Source organism: Eutrema salsugineum, unplaced genomic scaffold (assembly GCF_000478725.1).
Source record: "Eutrema salsugineum unplaced genomic scaffold, Eutsalg1_0 scaffold_10, whole genome shotgun sequence".
NCBI lineage: Eukaryota > Viridiplantae > Streptophyta > Magnoliopsida > Brassicales > Brassicaceae > Eutrema > Eutrema salsugineum.
The window spans coordinates 5,943,923-5,959,249 of record NW_006256908.1 but is presented as its reverse complement, the minus strand read 5'-3'; the positions used below and the strand labels follow the sequence as shown (position 1 = coordinate 5,959,249).

Sequence of the window (15,327 nt, the reverse complement as noted above, 5' to 3'; positions counted from 1 at the left end):
TAATTAGCAAATAAATCTGAAATTTATAGGAGAGTTTTTTTTGTAGTTTTATCAAAAAAAATTATATTATAAATCTTATTATTGTGTAATGGTGAAAAAATAACAAACCATTTAATAAAAAACAAAAAGAAAACAAACTGTTATTACTATAAACTGTCGAAGACGGGTTTTTGCTGGTTCACCAGGTTTGAGCAAGTTTTTATGGGTTTGAACGATTTAATAGCATCCGAGTTTTCAACAAAAATTAAACTGAAAACTTTGCTGGGTTGCAGTTCAACAGATTCGACCATCCGGTTCGGTCTGGATTTAAAAACATTGCATTAAACCACAATAATTTAGATCAATATGTTTTAAGTTATTTTAATACATCATCAATTAAGAATTAATAAAAAACTGACACGTAATTGAAAAATAAAATTAAAATATTTTTTTAAAGCCGAAACTTATTGTGGAGCTGATACATAAGTAAAAAATTCTGAAAATAGCTGAGAAGTCGACACATTAACTTTTCACTACACAAATAAGTATATAGATTATTGATTTTGGAGTAATATGTAAATGAAATCATTTTTTGTCCATCCCTAATAAAAATCACTTGGAAAATAAATGAACAAAAGATTAAACAAAATTATTAGAAGACGACATTAAGAAATACAAAATTATTAGAAAATGAAAAACAAACAAAGTTACGGGCCAATGCCCAATGAGCCTCTAGGGTCGAGGGCCTACTGCTAATTTAGGATCTTTTTGACTATACATCTTCACCCTTCAATCTCAGCCTGGACGAGAGCAATAACGAGTGTGTGAAGGAAGATATTTCAATGGAGGAGAACATTGACGGCAAAAGTAAGATTACTCCTTCAATTCCGGCTAATTACGTCAGCATCCTTCAGCTCCGGGAGCGTTGGATCAACGAGCGGAAGCGAAAGGAAGAAGAAGAAGAGGAAGAGAGACGACGGAAACAACAGGCTGAAGAACAGCAAATGATTGAAGAAGATCTGAAGAAATTAGCGGAGGTTAAAGCAAAACGGGAGGATCTCGATGAAAAGCGTTTGAATCGAAATAATCGGAAGCATCAGGGCAGGAATAGTAAGAAAGAGGAGTCTCTTGACGGCGGAGAAGCTGAGAAGGAAGAACCGGAAGTCACGGCGGCGATAGGGAGCGAGAGAGGTGAAGATGCGGGAGTACCGGAGAGCAAGAGGAGGTTTCGGAAACGATATGATAGTAGGAAGAAGAAAAATCAGAATTTGGCGGCTACGAAGGAAGATGTCGTCGACGAGTGTGGATCAATCGCGCCGCCGGAGTACGCCGTGACGGAGAATCATACACCGGTGAAAGACGCGATTCTAGTTTACAGGAAGAAAGGAGAAAACGCGACGGGAAAGAAGAATGTTGAATCTACTGTTACAGAAACACAATTTGAGAATCCTTGTATCAAAAATCTGAAGGCGAAAACCAGATCGAGTAAGCGTAATGGGCTAAACCAGAGGCATGATTTGCGACCTCAACGTGTGGCTGTGGAAGATGATGTCGTCGAATGTGGAACGGAGAATCATACTCCGGTGAATGATCGAGTTTATAGGAAGAAAGGAGAAAAAGCGACGGGAAAGCTAAGTGTTGGAACTCGTGAGAAGGCCATAGAGACACAATTTGAGGATCTCTCTATCAAAAGCGGCGAAGAGAAAGGAGAAACCAAGAATCTCAAGGCACAAACCAGCAGGCGTAATCGTAATCGGATAAAGCAGATACATGATTTGCCTCCTCGACGTGTTATAGGGGATGCTACAATGGTATGGGTGAAGAAAGAGCAAAACGAGAAAAGCTAGTGATGGATTTGGAAGTGGCGTGTTAGCTTTTGCGTAAGGTTTGATGAAATGTTGCTTCTTGGTTTCATTACTAGGGTTTATAGTTATTGGTATAAACTGAACAATGGTTTCAGGTTTGCTGCTTTAGCAATATCTGGTTGGTAACAGTCTTTTTCATGTTCATAGAACAGAGGAATCACTGTATTGGCTTAAAGATAATGTTACTGCAAATGTATATAAATTTGAGTTACAGAACATGATCGCAAGATCAATTTGGTCGTATGCTTGTACAAAGCTTGAAAATATACATTCAGTAAAAATTGTTGAACCGAGTCCCAAAGAAAATGTTGAAGCTTGGAAATGTCGTAAGATTGGATTATCTAGAACACATAGCTTTGGTCAATATACCAATTCAATTTTGAACATTTACTTGGGATAGTATCACATCCTAGAGCTCGAGTTTGACAATAAAATAAATTTACAGAAGAATTAAGTATCACAAGTATACAGATTCATTATCATTTTAGACAGAAGCTGGTGTTGGTGTTGAGGTTGGAGTTGCTGTTGTTGAGGTAGGAACCCGGTTTTCCGGTGGGATTTCAGTATACTCAGAGAGAATCGCCCGGAATTCGTCGCCTCCAATAGTTTCTTTCTCGAGAAGCACTTCAACAAGCTTATCCATGGCTTCACGATTGTTCCTTATGTGGCTTAGAGCTATCTCGTATGCACTGTCGGAGAGTTTCTTAATTGCAGAATCAATGTCTTCTGCAAGCCTTTCAGACATGGAGTTCCTTGCCATCATCCTCATGATGACATCGCTTTGTGCTGATGAATCCATCAACGACCATGGTCCAATGTCAGACATTCCAAATGTTGTTACCATCTGCAAAGTAAATAAAGAACAGCCTCAATATCGTTTACTAGTAGTATAAGATCAGACTCATCACCAGGTGCGAGCATTGAAAAGTGTAGGTTACCTGCTTGGCCAAACCGGTGATCTGTTGCAAGTCACCAACAGCGCCAGTAGTCACCTCGGGCTCACCAAAGATGACTTCTTCAGCAGCTCTACCACCGAGTCCACCAACGATTCTTGCAAAGAGCTGTTGCTTGGAGATGAGAGTCGGGTCATCTGATGGTATAAACCAAGTCAGACCTCTCGCTTGGCCTCTTGGTATCAACGTTACCTTTTGCACAGCGTCATGTCCTGGAGTCAATGTTCTGCAAAATAACAATGATTTAACTTCAGAGTACACTCTTGCTAGGACAATTATACTGAAATGCTTTTGATTTGGTTCTCACTTACCCACAAACTGCGTGACCAACTTCATGGTAAGCAACCAAGCTTTTGCTCTTGCTATCTGTCATCACAGTTCCTTCCATGCCAGCAACGATTCTGTCAATGGAGTCATCAATCTCTTTAGATGCTATCGCTGTCTTCCCACGCCGGCCAGCCAATATGGCGGCCTCGTTCAAGAGGTTAGCGAGATCTGCTCCGCTAAATCCAGGTGTTCTCATTGCAATTACTTCAAGTGAGACATCATTTTCAAACTTCTTATTACCGGCATGAACCTTGAGAATATCTGTTCTCCCTTTAATGTCTGGAACGTCAACACTTACCTGCATCAGAAACTCATAAGTAAGCACCAGCTCTAAGAGTAGTATATATATACCAAGGTGCATTAATCAGAGAGTACCTGCCGGTCAAACCGTCCTGGCCTCAACAAAGCAGAGTCAAGAATGTCTGCTCTATTGGTTGCAGCAACTACGATAATACCAGTGTTACCTTCGAATCCATCCATCTCAGTTAGCAGCTGATTGAGAGTCTGTTCTCTTTCATCATTACCTCCACCAATTCCGGTTCCTCTTTGCCTACCAACAGCATCAATTTCATCTACAAAGACAATGCAAGGAGCGTTTTCCTTGGCTTTCTTGAAAAGATCGCGGACTCTGGAGGCACCAACACCGACAAACATCTCAACAAACTCAGAACCAGAGATGGAGAAGAAAGGCACACCAGCTTCACCAGCAATGGCTTTCGCCAAAAGGGTTTTCCCGGTACCAGGAGGACCAATGAGGAGAACACCTTTCGGGATCCTGGCACCAACCGCAGTGAATCTCTCTGGCTTCTTCAGAAACTCCACAACTTCCATGAAATCTTGCTTTGCTTCATCAACTCCAGCAACGTCATCAAACGTTACACCAGTGTTTGGTTCCATTTGGAACTTTGCCTTAGACTGACCAAACTGAAGTGGGAAACCAGGACCACCAGGTCCACCCATTCCTCCAGAGGACCGTCTCGAGAGAAGGAACAAACCACCAATCAAAAGCAAAGGGAAAGCGAGGTTACCAATCAAGTTAAACAACACAGAACCTTGGTCTTCCTGATCATTATGTGCTGCAAAATCAATATTCTTGGCCCTCAGCTTCTGGAGAAGCTCTTGGCTTAATCCCGGTAGCTGAACACGCACACGCTGAACACGGTTACCCAACTCGGGAGAAACAGCTTCCACAATAGCTATTGTTCCATTCTCATACAGATCCACTTTGTTCACCCTGTCCTTGTCCAGATACTCTAGAAACCTAGAATATGACATCCTTGAAGAAGAAACCCCTTGTTCATCTGCATTTGCTTTCCCGCTTCCAATCAAACCGATTCCGGCGTTTCCTAACAAGATCTTGAGAAAATCTCTTCTTCCATCATGTTTCTTCACATCCAAAGAAGCCTTGACGACATTAACCTTGGATGTTCTACTAACTGAGGAAAAAGTTGTGGAAAGACCAATCTGTCTCCGGGAAAAATTCTTGCTTAACCTCTGTTTGGTTGTGTAGACTGACAATCCATTTCCAACAAGACAAGCTGATGAAGCTGCCATCTTCTCTTCAATGAAATCAATCATGAACGAAAAAAAAGAGTAATTAGATGATAGCAAACGAGGAATACAACTTAACATCCTCAAACAAAACGAGAAACCAGATTTTGCATATGTAAGTTTCTGGAAACAGTAAAAGCAAAGAGGTCTAATTAGAACTATGACAAAACAAATAAAGGAAAAGCCACAGTAAGTTTACGACTAATATGTCCATCTTGGTCACCGAAATGAAACCAAGAAGCTAAAACTAAAACAAAGCTACGAAATCAGAGTTTACCGAGAAAAAATTCAGTCATATTCAAGCACCAAAGAAAGAGGAAGAAGACGAACCTGTATCGATAGCAGATGATAGTGAACAAGGAGAATCTCGCGCTGTGAAAATTTGGAAGATGGAAAGAGGAGAAGAGTGAGGGGGGACTTGGGGGATTTTTTTTTTTTGAGGGGAACAGATGTGGTTCATGAAGAGCTAACGTGTCCTCAATTTAGTGGTCAACTAAATTAACCGAATTTAACCACAACTGAATTGGATTATCCAAACCCAATTTTAATTAAAATTGGTTTACTCCATGAAAGTTACACCACTGAGAGATCAACGTCGAAGTTCGTTAACTGTCTATAAGGTTTTGAAGTGTTTGGGTGAACTAAATTTTATATTTTAGTTGGATGAGACATTTGACAACTGTGGACTAAATTGAAAAATATAATTCTTCGAACATAGATTCCAAATCCGGTTTGAACTTGACGCATTGTCATTGGAGAATCCTTTCGAAAGTATTAAAGATTATATTAGCTTCGTGTAGAATGATTTGGCCCAGTCTCAGAATATGAATTAGAAGTAGAATAAAGAAGTTTAATCCAAAACCATGGAAATGGAATATTAAAAAAAGACATATATGGACAGTTAAATGATCAGAAATGATGTTAAAGAAGGTGTTTGAAAGCAGAACAAGGAGTTTGTTGGCGCATGTCTCAGACGACCATGTCGGTTTCATGCTTCCATGATACCTGGTTTCATGAAAGATGCCTGTGGAATGGAATGAATAAACATAATTAAGCAGCGGATAACAACGCAATAAGATTGATTTCAGATGCTTCTTCTTAGCATACTCAACACGAAACTAAGATCATAATCCCAAACAAATCAGCTTTTTATAGCTCGGTCATGGACACACAGTTAACAATTTGGCTATTCCCAACTAGCAAACTAAAACGATCTCCAAATACATTAACCATATAGGTTTATATTAAGCAGATGGATCGAAGTCGCTCTGCTTTAGATTTGAATGCAGAAGATAAGATCAAACTTTCACAACCTTTTAAAATCCATTCTAAGCACAAAGATAAAATAAAAAGTTAACATTTTAAATTTACAAAAAAAATAACCCAATCCCTACAACATCTAATTTTTGTCAACTGTAACTAAGATTTGCAAGGAGACAGCATATGGGCATGTGCATCATATATAAGCACTCAATGCAGTTTCTAGCAACCGGGCGATATAAAATGTCAACCAAAAGAATGTGATAAAATCACAAAAAACAAGTTAATCCTCTAGATATCTGAATCAATGGAACATAGATAATTCACCTAACTAGAAATAGAAACTAGTATGACATAAACACAACAAAAAGGTGCACAAAATATCAAGAAAAAAGTTACCTCCTGCAAAGCTCTGAAAAGTAGCGAGATCCATTGTATAGAATAAACCACATCAAAATTATCACCAAAGAATCTGAAAACTAAGTTAAGGAAAAGGCAAAATCACCTTCTTTTTTTTGCTTGAGAATCTTTCAAATATGAAATTTCATGCATTGTCAAATCCAGAATAGCTCAGTATTATCTCAATTAAGCTCAGCAGCTAGAAAAACTAAACAAACAAGAATTTCAATCTTTTAAGCAAATAAGATAAGATTCGCAATGATACCAAAAAAACTCATAAAGATCAGATCGATCCCAAGAGAAAGGATACTCAAAAGGTATCGTTCCCACCAATCAAGCATGTATAGCCCGAAGGTGACATTGTAAAGGTAGATTTTTCGTTGAACCCAATTCATATCTAATCAAACCCTGCAATGAAATAGACCGAAGTAAAACGTTATAAACCTTGATTTGACGGTCGCAAAAAAGTTTCCAAAATTTACCAGTAAGAATCAGACAGTGAGAACGTGAACGATAAAGAGATTTAATGATTCAAAAAGCCTTCGAAAATCTCCGATCTATGATGTATTGAATTTCGATTTAAAGCGTCGATGAGAGAAATCAAATATTAAAACCGCGAATTTTAAACTGGAAATACCTACGAAATCTCAAACGCCGAAGATATGTGTGTGTGCGTCTGAGAGAGAGAGAGCGTGATGGTGAAAGCGTAGGACCACTTGAGCCAATTATATTTCACGCGGTTTAGTGGTATGGCTTATATATAATACCGGTTTAATAAATTCTAATACAAACTGAAATTGGAGAATCTTCTCGGTCGGATCAAATCCCGATCGTCGAGGCCGATTTTAATATTTATCTATAGGATGTCCTTTTGATGCTTTGGATTTTACTTACAAAGAAATTTTACTCATAGAAAAAGTTGGTTTGGTTTGACTCAAACCGTTTGGTGTAATTTTCACTGTGGATTCACTTTGAATTCTCAGGCAAATCAAGTTTTTGAAATTATTAGCCAATCTAGTAGTGGTAAATTCTGGTGAACTTACTACTCTGAGACCTGTACAAAGCTTCATATTTAAAAAATATAGTGAATGGTGTAGAAACTAACTTCACAAAGGGATGCAAAAAAAAAAAAAAAGTCAATACAGATGAGACTTCTGTAACCAAAAAGAGGGAAAAAAAAGGAAAGGTCCAAAATGTAGAAAATAGCAAAAGAAACTAGCAATTATTTGTTGTTTGCTTGGGATTCAAGTTATGATACTGATTGCAGAAACCTCGTGTGATCTGGTAACTTTTTGAGGCTTCCGTGTTGCCTGCACAAGAAATGGAACACAAATTAAGAGTAAGAGATAGACCTTGGCTTAGAGAACAAGCAATACAAAAATGTTAAAAGTTTCAATTACATTATTACTACTACTCAGTAGCAAGTCATGTGGCTGGAGCATGTGAATCACATCTCCCATTTTAGGTCTCTCTTCTACCTCGGCATCGACACAGCGCAAGGCAATCAACACAATCCGTTTTAGTTCCTTCACTGTAGGAAACTCGGGCAGGCTAGGATCAAGAACATCTATGATCATATGATTCACCACCATCCCTTTGATCCAGTCCACCAGATAAACCTACAAAGAACAACATTGTTAGTAAACAACAATCGGTTTGTGCTAAATTACATTATGTATACTCACTTGTGGTGAACTTTGGTGTACAGAGACTCTCCCGGAGACAAGCTCCATTATCAAAGTCCCAAAGCAATGAACGTCGATTTTCTCATCAAGATTACCAGGTGATGATGGAATAAAAGCTGAGTTCATTGGAATATCACTGTGACTTGGGATAGATAGTATTATCTTAGGGTTCCATTGATAATCAAGAAGAATCTTGCTCGGTCTTATGTATTGATGAGTGATCCTTGGTTCAATGTCTTCGTGAAAATACGCCAGTCTGGAAACACAAAACATAGTCAAACCACAATGTTTTATCCCAATCATTCATGCATAATAGAAATCAAAGAAAGAAAGAAAAACAAATTTAATAGCATAGAGAGATCATCAAACCCTTTTGCTGCTCCTTGAATGATCTTCATCCTCTTTCTCCAGGTCAGAGGCTGATTTCTCCCTGCAGATCCATGCAGCCATTCATGCAAATCGCCTTTCTCAACGTATTCGTACACAAGAACCCTAAAATTCATTAAGACTTATGAGTCTACATTGCAACGCAAGTAACATAGCACATGTAGACTATTTATATAGTTATACCTCTCGTCTCCATGAATACAGTACCCGAGGAGCCTCACCACATTCTTGTGTCTAACGTTTGCAATCCTCTCAGCTCTTGCTACGAAATCTTGATCTTCATACCTGATTTAACTCTTGTCTCAGATCCAAAGATTAAGATTGTATAATATTTTATGAGGAGATCAAGTAAAAGAGTAAAAACAAAACCTTTGAGAGATTGGGAAGAACCGTTTGACAGCAACAGAAACTGTACCCATCAAGAATCCGCGATACACCATTGAAGAATCACCTTTAGCAATCAGATTCTCATCTGCAAAGTTCTCTGTCACTCTCTGGATCTCCGAGAAAGTAAACACGGTGAAGCTTCCAAATCCGCCGGTAGAGGAGAAGCTTCTTGTGTAGTAAGGAAGATTAGCAGAGCACCAACCAACCTGAGAGAATCTCTGGCTATCTCCTTCCTCGACGCAACGGTTATACGGGTTCTGTCTTCTGTCTTTGAAGGGAATGTGTGACGACAAAGGCAGACAAAGCTTTGTTCTTAGTCTGAATGGCTCTTGTCTACATCTTTTCCTGTGAAAGATGAAACAGAGGAAGACAAAAACGATGAGAGCGATAAGGAAAGCTATGGAGGCGGAAGCTGTGATGAGGATCCATAGCTTGATGCCGAAGAATGAAGTGTGTTGAGAGAGTTTGTGTTCGATCAAGTCTGATCCTTGTGATGATATGATTCTGTTCAGCACTCTGAGTCTTTGTGGTGATAGAAATGATGAATCTTTGAGAGTGTGAAACATTAAGATCTCCAACAAATGCTTCTGCATTCTCGTTTGATTTTTTTTTTTTTTCAAATTTGAAGTGCATTTTAAAATGAGTGCAAGAAAAATTAGTAGTATCTAAAATGTAGCATAAGTGGTTAAGAATTTTGTTTGACTGTGTCTATAACAAATACCATAGAGTTTTTAGGGGTCATTATCTTATTCATTTCTTCGAGTTAGAGAGTTAATTAACGTGACTCTTAATTACTTTAACAGAACCGATTTCTTAATAGAACAAAAAATGTATATTTAGCGTGAAATTATTTGAATGAATTTTTGAAAAAGAAAAAGAAACGGAATAAGTGGATAATAGCCATAAGATTAGGAGAATCAAAATTTCGGATAGAGTCGGTCCAAAAATAATCACTTTTCATCATTTGTTTTGCTAACCAATATTTTGCCCCCACCTGCTTTTCTATTCATTTGTTCCTCATTCCGTACCCCTGTTATTTTCTCGAATAAAGAGACAGTGAATTATTTATGTGTTCTCTTGTTTTCTTATCATTACCTTTTCAACACCGAAAGTTGAAAATTAAAGACGCAAACTTTAATAATAAGGGTCTAAATATTTTTTAAATATAGCTATAATTTACCTATAGGTTACAATAAGAAAGAAATGTGGATCTGAATGAATCATGTACAGTGAAAAACATATGAATTATAAATACACAAAGTTGGTGTGAGATTAGTCAAAAGTAATTAGTCATCTAAGTTTGTATCATATTTGGGTCCTACTTCAAGATAAAGTCAAATCAATCAATTTGCTATATTTCCCCAAAAGTAAAGGAACAATGAGTATTTTTTTTTTTATTATTATCTATCAGCTACCTTTCATTATGTCAAACTATAATAAACTGCTACTGCATTAAGTTTGTACTGCAAATCGCTGAATTTTTATCAACAATGAAAATCGCTTTACCAAGCAAAATTTTAAAGTTCTAAATCTGGAAAAAAGAATTGCACAGAAGAGTTTATTTATAGTGTAGCTATAGGTTTTATACTGTTATACATGATCTGACTAATTCAAGTTTTAGACATATATATATATATATAACATGAACCATTTATGTAATATTATAGGAGTATGTAATTGTGGATATATGGAAAGTATATATAATTGATGACAATGTAAACATGTTGAATAGATTTACGTTCTACAAAATTCACATCCTTGTAAAAAAGAAATCAAAGCCAACCTTAGATTGCAATCATTTTGGACATGATCCGCAATTTTGATCTTGGTGGGAATGTTTAGACGTGCAACATTCTCGGATGGAATTGTTTGACCGATCGCGTATCTATGCTTGAGGCCCTCAAGCTTAGATAAGTTATAATTACTACAAAAAGGTGATAATTACAGAACTTTCTGGTTATGTAATGACTGAAGAGTACAGAAGATATATTTTTTTTTTTTGTCATCTGAATTTATATTATAAAGCTTGTAAAAAGCACATTACAAAGATGATATTAACAACTCAAAACAGATTGACCTTAGAGGCTCACAAAAAATTATCTAGCCTACTCATAATATAGCCAAAAAAGAAAATGGAGAATAACCTAAATTACGAAGAGGGCAAACCGCTCTCACTTGCAAAGATGTCGTGAAGCCAACGAGGATAACCAGTAGCAACATACGACTGATATCTATTCCCAGATATAACACTTTGCGCAATGAGAGAAGCCCCTCTATTCGTAGCTCCTATTTCTAATTCCAATCTCCAATCTTTAAAATCCTTTAACCTTAATTTAACCTCTGAAGCTTGGAATTGAAAAGCAGGCCAAGCCTTTGGTCTTCCTATCGCACCAAGTAAAACAGAGTCTTCCAAAGCAAAAATCACCTTATCAATATTGTGGCTGTGAATACTATCAATCGCCCACAACAGACACTTTAATTTGCCATCTTCCTTTGAATTGATCCCAGCAAAAGCTCTTCTACTATGCATCAGAACGTTCCCCGTCCAATCTCTAAGAACCCAGGAAGAACCCATCGATCTCCATTTTCTTGACCAAGCAAATCCCACATTACATTTGAGCAGTGGTCAAGCGGTTTTTCCCATCTCCTCTGCTTTTTAAGCTTTCCTGATGCTGGAGAAATACAACTGGATGAGTTAATGATTTGAGCATTCACCCATTTAAAAACTTCCTCAATGATTTTTTCCACCGTCTGTATAGGAGAAAACAAAACTCCTTCAAACAAGGATTTGTTTCTGTTTTTCCACAAATACCACATAATCCAAGGGAACCGCCTTCTGATCAATAAGGGAATTTTAGAGTTTTTTCCAATTTCCATAACACTATGAAAATTGGTATAAACTGAGAATTCATTAAAACCAGATTCTGGCAGAGGAAAATCCGCAAGAGCCCAAACTTGGCGTGCCAAAGCACAAGTGAAAAGAACATGGTTGATGGATTCACCTTCAAATCCACAGGCTTGGCATCTATTATCCAATTTAATTCCTCTTCTCCCTAATAACTCAGTTACAGGAAGAGCTCCACTCAACGCTTTCCAAAGAAAGGATTTAATCTTAGGAGATGTTTTTAGGGACCAAACCTGAAGCTTTAAATCGTTTAGTGAAGGTTGCGCTGTAGCCTCACGAATCAGGTCTTCATTCTTAATCTGATTTGCAAGCCAATATCCTGAATGAACAGAATACTCTCCTCCTTTGTTGTGCATCCATACCCAAAAATCATCTTAACTAACAACTGGCTGGTGTTGAAGGATAAGATCGATATCTCTCTGATAGAAAAGTTCATCCAGACTTTCTTGGATCCATCTTCTATTAGGAACGTCGATGAGGTCGTGAACCTGAAGGTCAAGGTTCACCGAGAAGTTTTTAACCATTGGGAGGCGCATACCATTATCAAAAACCCATGGATCCATCCATACTTTTGAAGACTCCCCATTTCCAACCATCTTCTTTAAACCTCTCATCAATAATTCTCGACCATGGAGAATACTTTTCCATGCAAAGGATGATCGAGTTCCTGCAACAGCATGAAGGAAAACATCATTGTCGAAGTATCTGCTCTTCATCACTCTGGAAAAAAGACAGTCAGGTTCTTTAAGGATTCTCCAAGCCTGTTTTGCCAAAAGGGCTTGATTGAAACACTGGATGTCTCTAAACCCCAAACCACCTTGCTCCTTCGATAGACACATCTTTTGCCAGCTCACCCAGTAAATCTTCCTCAAATGTTCAATTGAGTTCCACCAAAAAGAGCTCATAGCACTTGTCAGTTTTTCACATGTTGTCTTTGGCAACCTAAAGCAAGACATAGCAAAAACAGGCATTGCCAAAGCAACTGCTTTCAGAAGAATTTCTTTTCCTCCATGCAATAAGGCCCTTGCAAAATAACCAGACAGTCTCGATTTCAGTCTATCTTGAATGTAATTCAACATATCAACTTTTGACCCACTGAAACATTCCGGAAGACCAAGGTAAGAACCAGCACCACCCTCCTTCCAAATGCCAGTGGCTTCTCTGATTTTGACCCTAACAACTTCTTCTACCTTTGATCCAAAAGTGATAGAAGATTTGTCCACATTGATGACTTGACCAGTAGCATCACCGTACGTCTTTAGGATTTGGAGAAGAGTGTTGCACTGGCTTTCAGAGGCTTTGCAAAGTAGTAAACTGTCATCTGCAAAAAGCAGATGATGCACTGAAGGACCCGATTCTGAGAAGCTAACCCCATTCAAAAGACCTTCTTGTTCTGCCTTGTTCAAGAGGTGAGTTAGACCTTCGGTACATAGCACAAACAAAAAGGGGGATAAAGGGTCACCTTGACGCAAACCTCTTTCAGGAGATATCATACCATGAGCTTGATCATTAATCAAAACAGAAAAAGACACCGTTGATACACTTCTCATAATCCATTCAGTCCATCTACGATGAAAACCCATAGCATCAAGTAAAGACCTCAGATAGTTCCATTCAACTCTGTCATATGCTTTGGACATATCAGACTTGATTGCCATAAACTCATCGGAGATGGTAGGGTGCGTACGGATCCCATGGATTAACTAGTGAGCTACCAATATATTATCTGAAATTAACCTTTCAGATACAAAAGCTGATTGGTTTGGAGACACCAGATCAGGCAAAAAGGGTTGAAGTCTTAAAACCAAGATCTTCGATATTATCTTATACAAAACTGTACAGAGGCTGATTGGTCTTAAATCTGTCATTAGTGAAGGATTGACAGTCTTTGGCAGTAAGCAAAGCTGAGTGTAGTTCCATTCTTTAGGGAAAGAACCTGTGATGAAAAATTCCTGAATCTCCGAAGTAACTTGATGACCCACGATATCCCAGTATTTTTGGTAGAAAAGCCCTGTCATTCCATCGGCTCCAGGAGCACTTGATGGCTTAATCGAGAAAACCGCAAGCTTCACCTCCTCCTTAGACACATTTTTAATCAGATGCTTGTTCATATCTTTAGTAACTCTCGGCTGAAATCCTCGGAAAAGCTCAAGATAGCTATCAGGATTTGACGATTTGAAAAGGTCTTTGAAATAGGCTGCAGCCACTTCTCCCTTAGACGCATCAGAGAAATGCTTGGATCCTTTTGCATCTTCTAGAAATTCTAATCTTTTTTTCTGTCTACTGGCTTTCACAGAAGCATGATAGAATTTAGTGTTCTTATCACCTTCTCTCAACCAGTTTTCTCTGCTTTTTTGACTCCAAAAAGATTCATCTTCCTTGTAGGCTTCCAATAACTTGATTTTCAGAAAATCAACCTGTTTACCACAAGGGTATAAAGCAGATTGCTCACACTCCAAAGCCACCTGAATCTGGCAAATTCTATCTTGAGAATTCATGTTGTTCTCTATTTTCCAAGCACTAAGAGATCTTCTGCATTCACAAAGCTTTTCAGAAACCGAAGCCTCAACACCATTCTTCTTCTTATTCCATGCTTCCAAGATGGCTTCTTTAACATTTGGCTTATTCAAAAACCTTTTGTCAAACCGAAAACTTCCTTTATATGAATCTTTTGCAGAAATCAGACTGATCAACACAGGCCTGTGATCAGAAACCCTTTTGTCAAGAAAGGCTTGGTTAGAGGCTGGGAAAAGCTTGAACCAATTTTTGTTACCAAAACCTCTATCTAATTTGCACTGAATCCATAACTTGTACCTCATTCCAGCCCATGTAAAACTGTTGCCCGATGATGGCAATTTTAACATCCCACACACTTTTAACATCTCTGCGAAGCCCATAAATGAAGAATCACTTCTTCTCGGACCCCCAATCTTTTCTCCATTATGCAGAATTTCGTTAAAGTCCCCCAACATACACCAATTCTCCTTTCTGTGAATACCAATCCTCATCAGTCTTTCCCAAACCCCCTGTCGAAACTTCACATCAGGGTTCCCATAAACACAAGAAACAAAGAACTCGTCTTTTCCAAACTGTACATGAAAATCCATAAGATTTTTATTTACAAACTTCATATCCACAGTCACACTGTTTTTCCAAAGTAAAGCGAGACCGCCACAAGTCCCAATTGGATCAACGGTGTAAATTCTATCATAACCCAACCACTCCTGCAAATCCACTAAAACGTTTCTATTATGCATCGTCTCCATCAAGAACAGAATCTCTGGGAAATGTTTTTTACGCATTTCTTTGAGACGCGGAATTGTCAAGTCTTGAACACGGCCCAAGCCTTGGCAATTCCAACTCAGAAGACTCATAAATCTTTGGACAGTCCCTCCTTTGGGACCATCTCATGAGGATTTGGCTTTGCAGCTTTGGATACTCCTTCCAATTTTTCTTTGTCTTTCCTTTTTTCCATCACTCCCATCATTAAACCTTTTTTCTTTGATCCTTCACCAACTGAAAAATCCACCATTGCACCTCTAAACTTCCTTTGGTTTTTGCCAGGCCTTTTTCTTGGTTTACTCACTTTTAGTTTGGTTCCGGAAAGATTAGCCTTAGAAGGACCAAAT

The 15,327-nt window shown here is 38.2% G+C and overlaps 4 protein-coding genes across 6 annotated transcripts; 1 reads left to right on the top strand and 3 right to left on the bottom strand.

Moving 5' to 3' along the window:
• The first annotated feature begins 783 nt into the window (after nt 1–783).
• On the top strand, nt 784–2,047 carry LOC18027285 (vicilin-like seed storage protein At2g18540). The gene has a single exon (XM_024148532.1). It carries the CDS (start codon nt 822–824, stop codon nt 1,824–1,826), a length of 1,005 nt encoding a protein of 334 aa, XP_024004300.1. The 5' UTR covers nt 784–821; the 3' UTR covers nt 1,827–2,047.
• A 108-nt stretch (nt 2,048–2,155) lies between these two features.
• Nucleotides 2,156–5,120, bottom strand: LOC18027284 (ATP-dependent zinc metalloprotease FTSH 2, chloroplastic). Of its 2 annotated transcripts, none has more exons than XM_006410133.2 (5): nt 5,006–5,120; nt 3,500–4,678; nt 3,109–3,422; nt 2,783–3,023; nt 2,156–2,688 (listed from the first exon to the last, which is right to left on the bottom strand). In XM_006410133.2, exons 2-5 carry the CDS (start codon nt 4,676–4,678, stop codon nt 2,329–2,331), a joined length of 2,094 nt encoding a protein of 697 aa, XP_006410196.1. In that variant the 5' UTR covers nt 5,006–5,120; the 3' UTR covers nt 2,156–2,328. The 2 variants fall into 2 exon arrangements, with proteins under 2 accessions (XP_006410196.1, XP_006410197.1); XM_006410134.2 differs by having other exon boundaries at nt 3,500–4,683; nt 5,006–5,021.
• A 450-nt stretch (nt 5,121–5,570) lies between these two features.
• LOC18026963 lies at nt 5,571–7,003 on the bottom strand. Of its 2 annotated transcripts, none has more exons than XM_024148533.1 (4): nt 6,972–7,003; nt 6,645–6,742; nt 6,335–6,407; nt 5,571–5,699 (listed from the first exon to the last, which is right to left on the bottom strand). In XM_024148533.1, the coding sequence occupies exons 2-4, from the start codon at nt 6,727–6,729 to the stop codon at nt 5,687–5,689; spliced, it is 171 nt and encodes a 56-aa protein (XP_024004301.1). In that variant the 5' UTR covers nt 6,730–6,742; nt 6,972–7,003; the 3' UTR covers nt 5,571–5,686. The 2 variants fall into 2 exon arrangements, with proteins under 2 accessions (XP_024004301.1, XP_006410195.2); XM_006410132.2 differs by lacking the exon at nt 6,972–7,003 and adding an exon at nt 6,817–6,944.
• Nucleotides 7,004–7,507: 504 nt separating this feature from the next.
• On the bottom strand, nt 7,508–9,386 carry LOC18026962 (putative receptor-like protein kinase At2g30940). The gene is made up of 6 exons (XM_006410131.2): nt 8,776–9,386; nt 8,590–8,691; nt 8,389–8,511; nt 8,020–8,275; nt 7,735–7,953; nt 7,508–7,644 (listed from the first exon to the last, which is right to left on the bottom strand). Exons 1-6 carry the CDS (start codon nt 9,384–9,386, stop codon nt 7,579–7,581), a joined length of 1,377 nt encoding a protein of 458 aa, XP_006410194.1. The 3' UTR covers nt 7,508–7,578.
• Nucleotides 9,387–15,327: the final 5,941 nt, after the last annotated feature.

Bases quoted from the DNA above. Each gene is read 5' to 3' on its own strand.
- LOC18027285 (XM_024148532.1), top strand. From the start codon at position 822: ATGGAGGAGAACATTGACGGCAAAAGTAAGATTACTCCTTCAATTCCG.
- LOC18027284 (XM_006410133.2), bottom strand. From the start codon at position 4,678: ATGGCAGCTTCATCAGCTTGTCTTGTTGGAAATGGATTGTCAGTCTAC. The intron at 3,024-3,108 runs GTAAGTGAGAAC...GTTATTTTGCAG, and splicing joins GTTGGTCACGCAGTTTGTGG to AACATTGACTCCAGGACATG. The intron at 2,689-2,782 runs GTAACCTACACT...TTTACTTTGCAG, and splicing joins TCACCGGTTTGGCCAAGCAG to ATGGTAACAACATTTGGAAT.
- LOC18026963 (XM_024148533.1), bottom strand. From the start codon at position 6,729: ATGAATTGGGTTCAACGAAAAATCTACCTTTACAATGTCACCTTCGGG. The intron at 6,408-6,644 runs GTATCCTTTCTC...CTTAGTTTTCAG, and splicing joins GTGGGAACGATACCTTTTGA to ATTCTTTGGTGATAATTTTG.
- LOC18026962 (XM_006410131.2), bottom strand. From the start codon at position 9,386: ATGCAGAAGCATTTGTTGGAGATCTTAATGTTTCACACTCTCAAAGAT. The intron at 8,276-8,388 runs GTTTGATGATCT...TTGTGTTTCCAG, and splicing joins ATTCAAGGAGCAGCAAAAGG to ACTGGCGTATTTTCACGAAG. The intron at 7,645-7,734 runs GTAATTGAAACT...TTTCTTGTGCAG, and splicing joins TACTGAGTAGTAGTAATAAT to GCAACACGGAAGCCTCAAAA.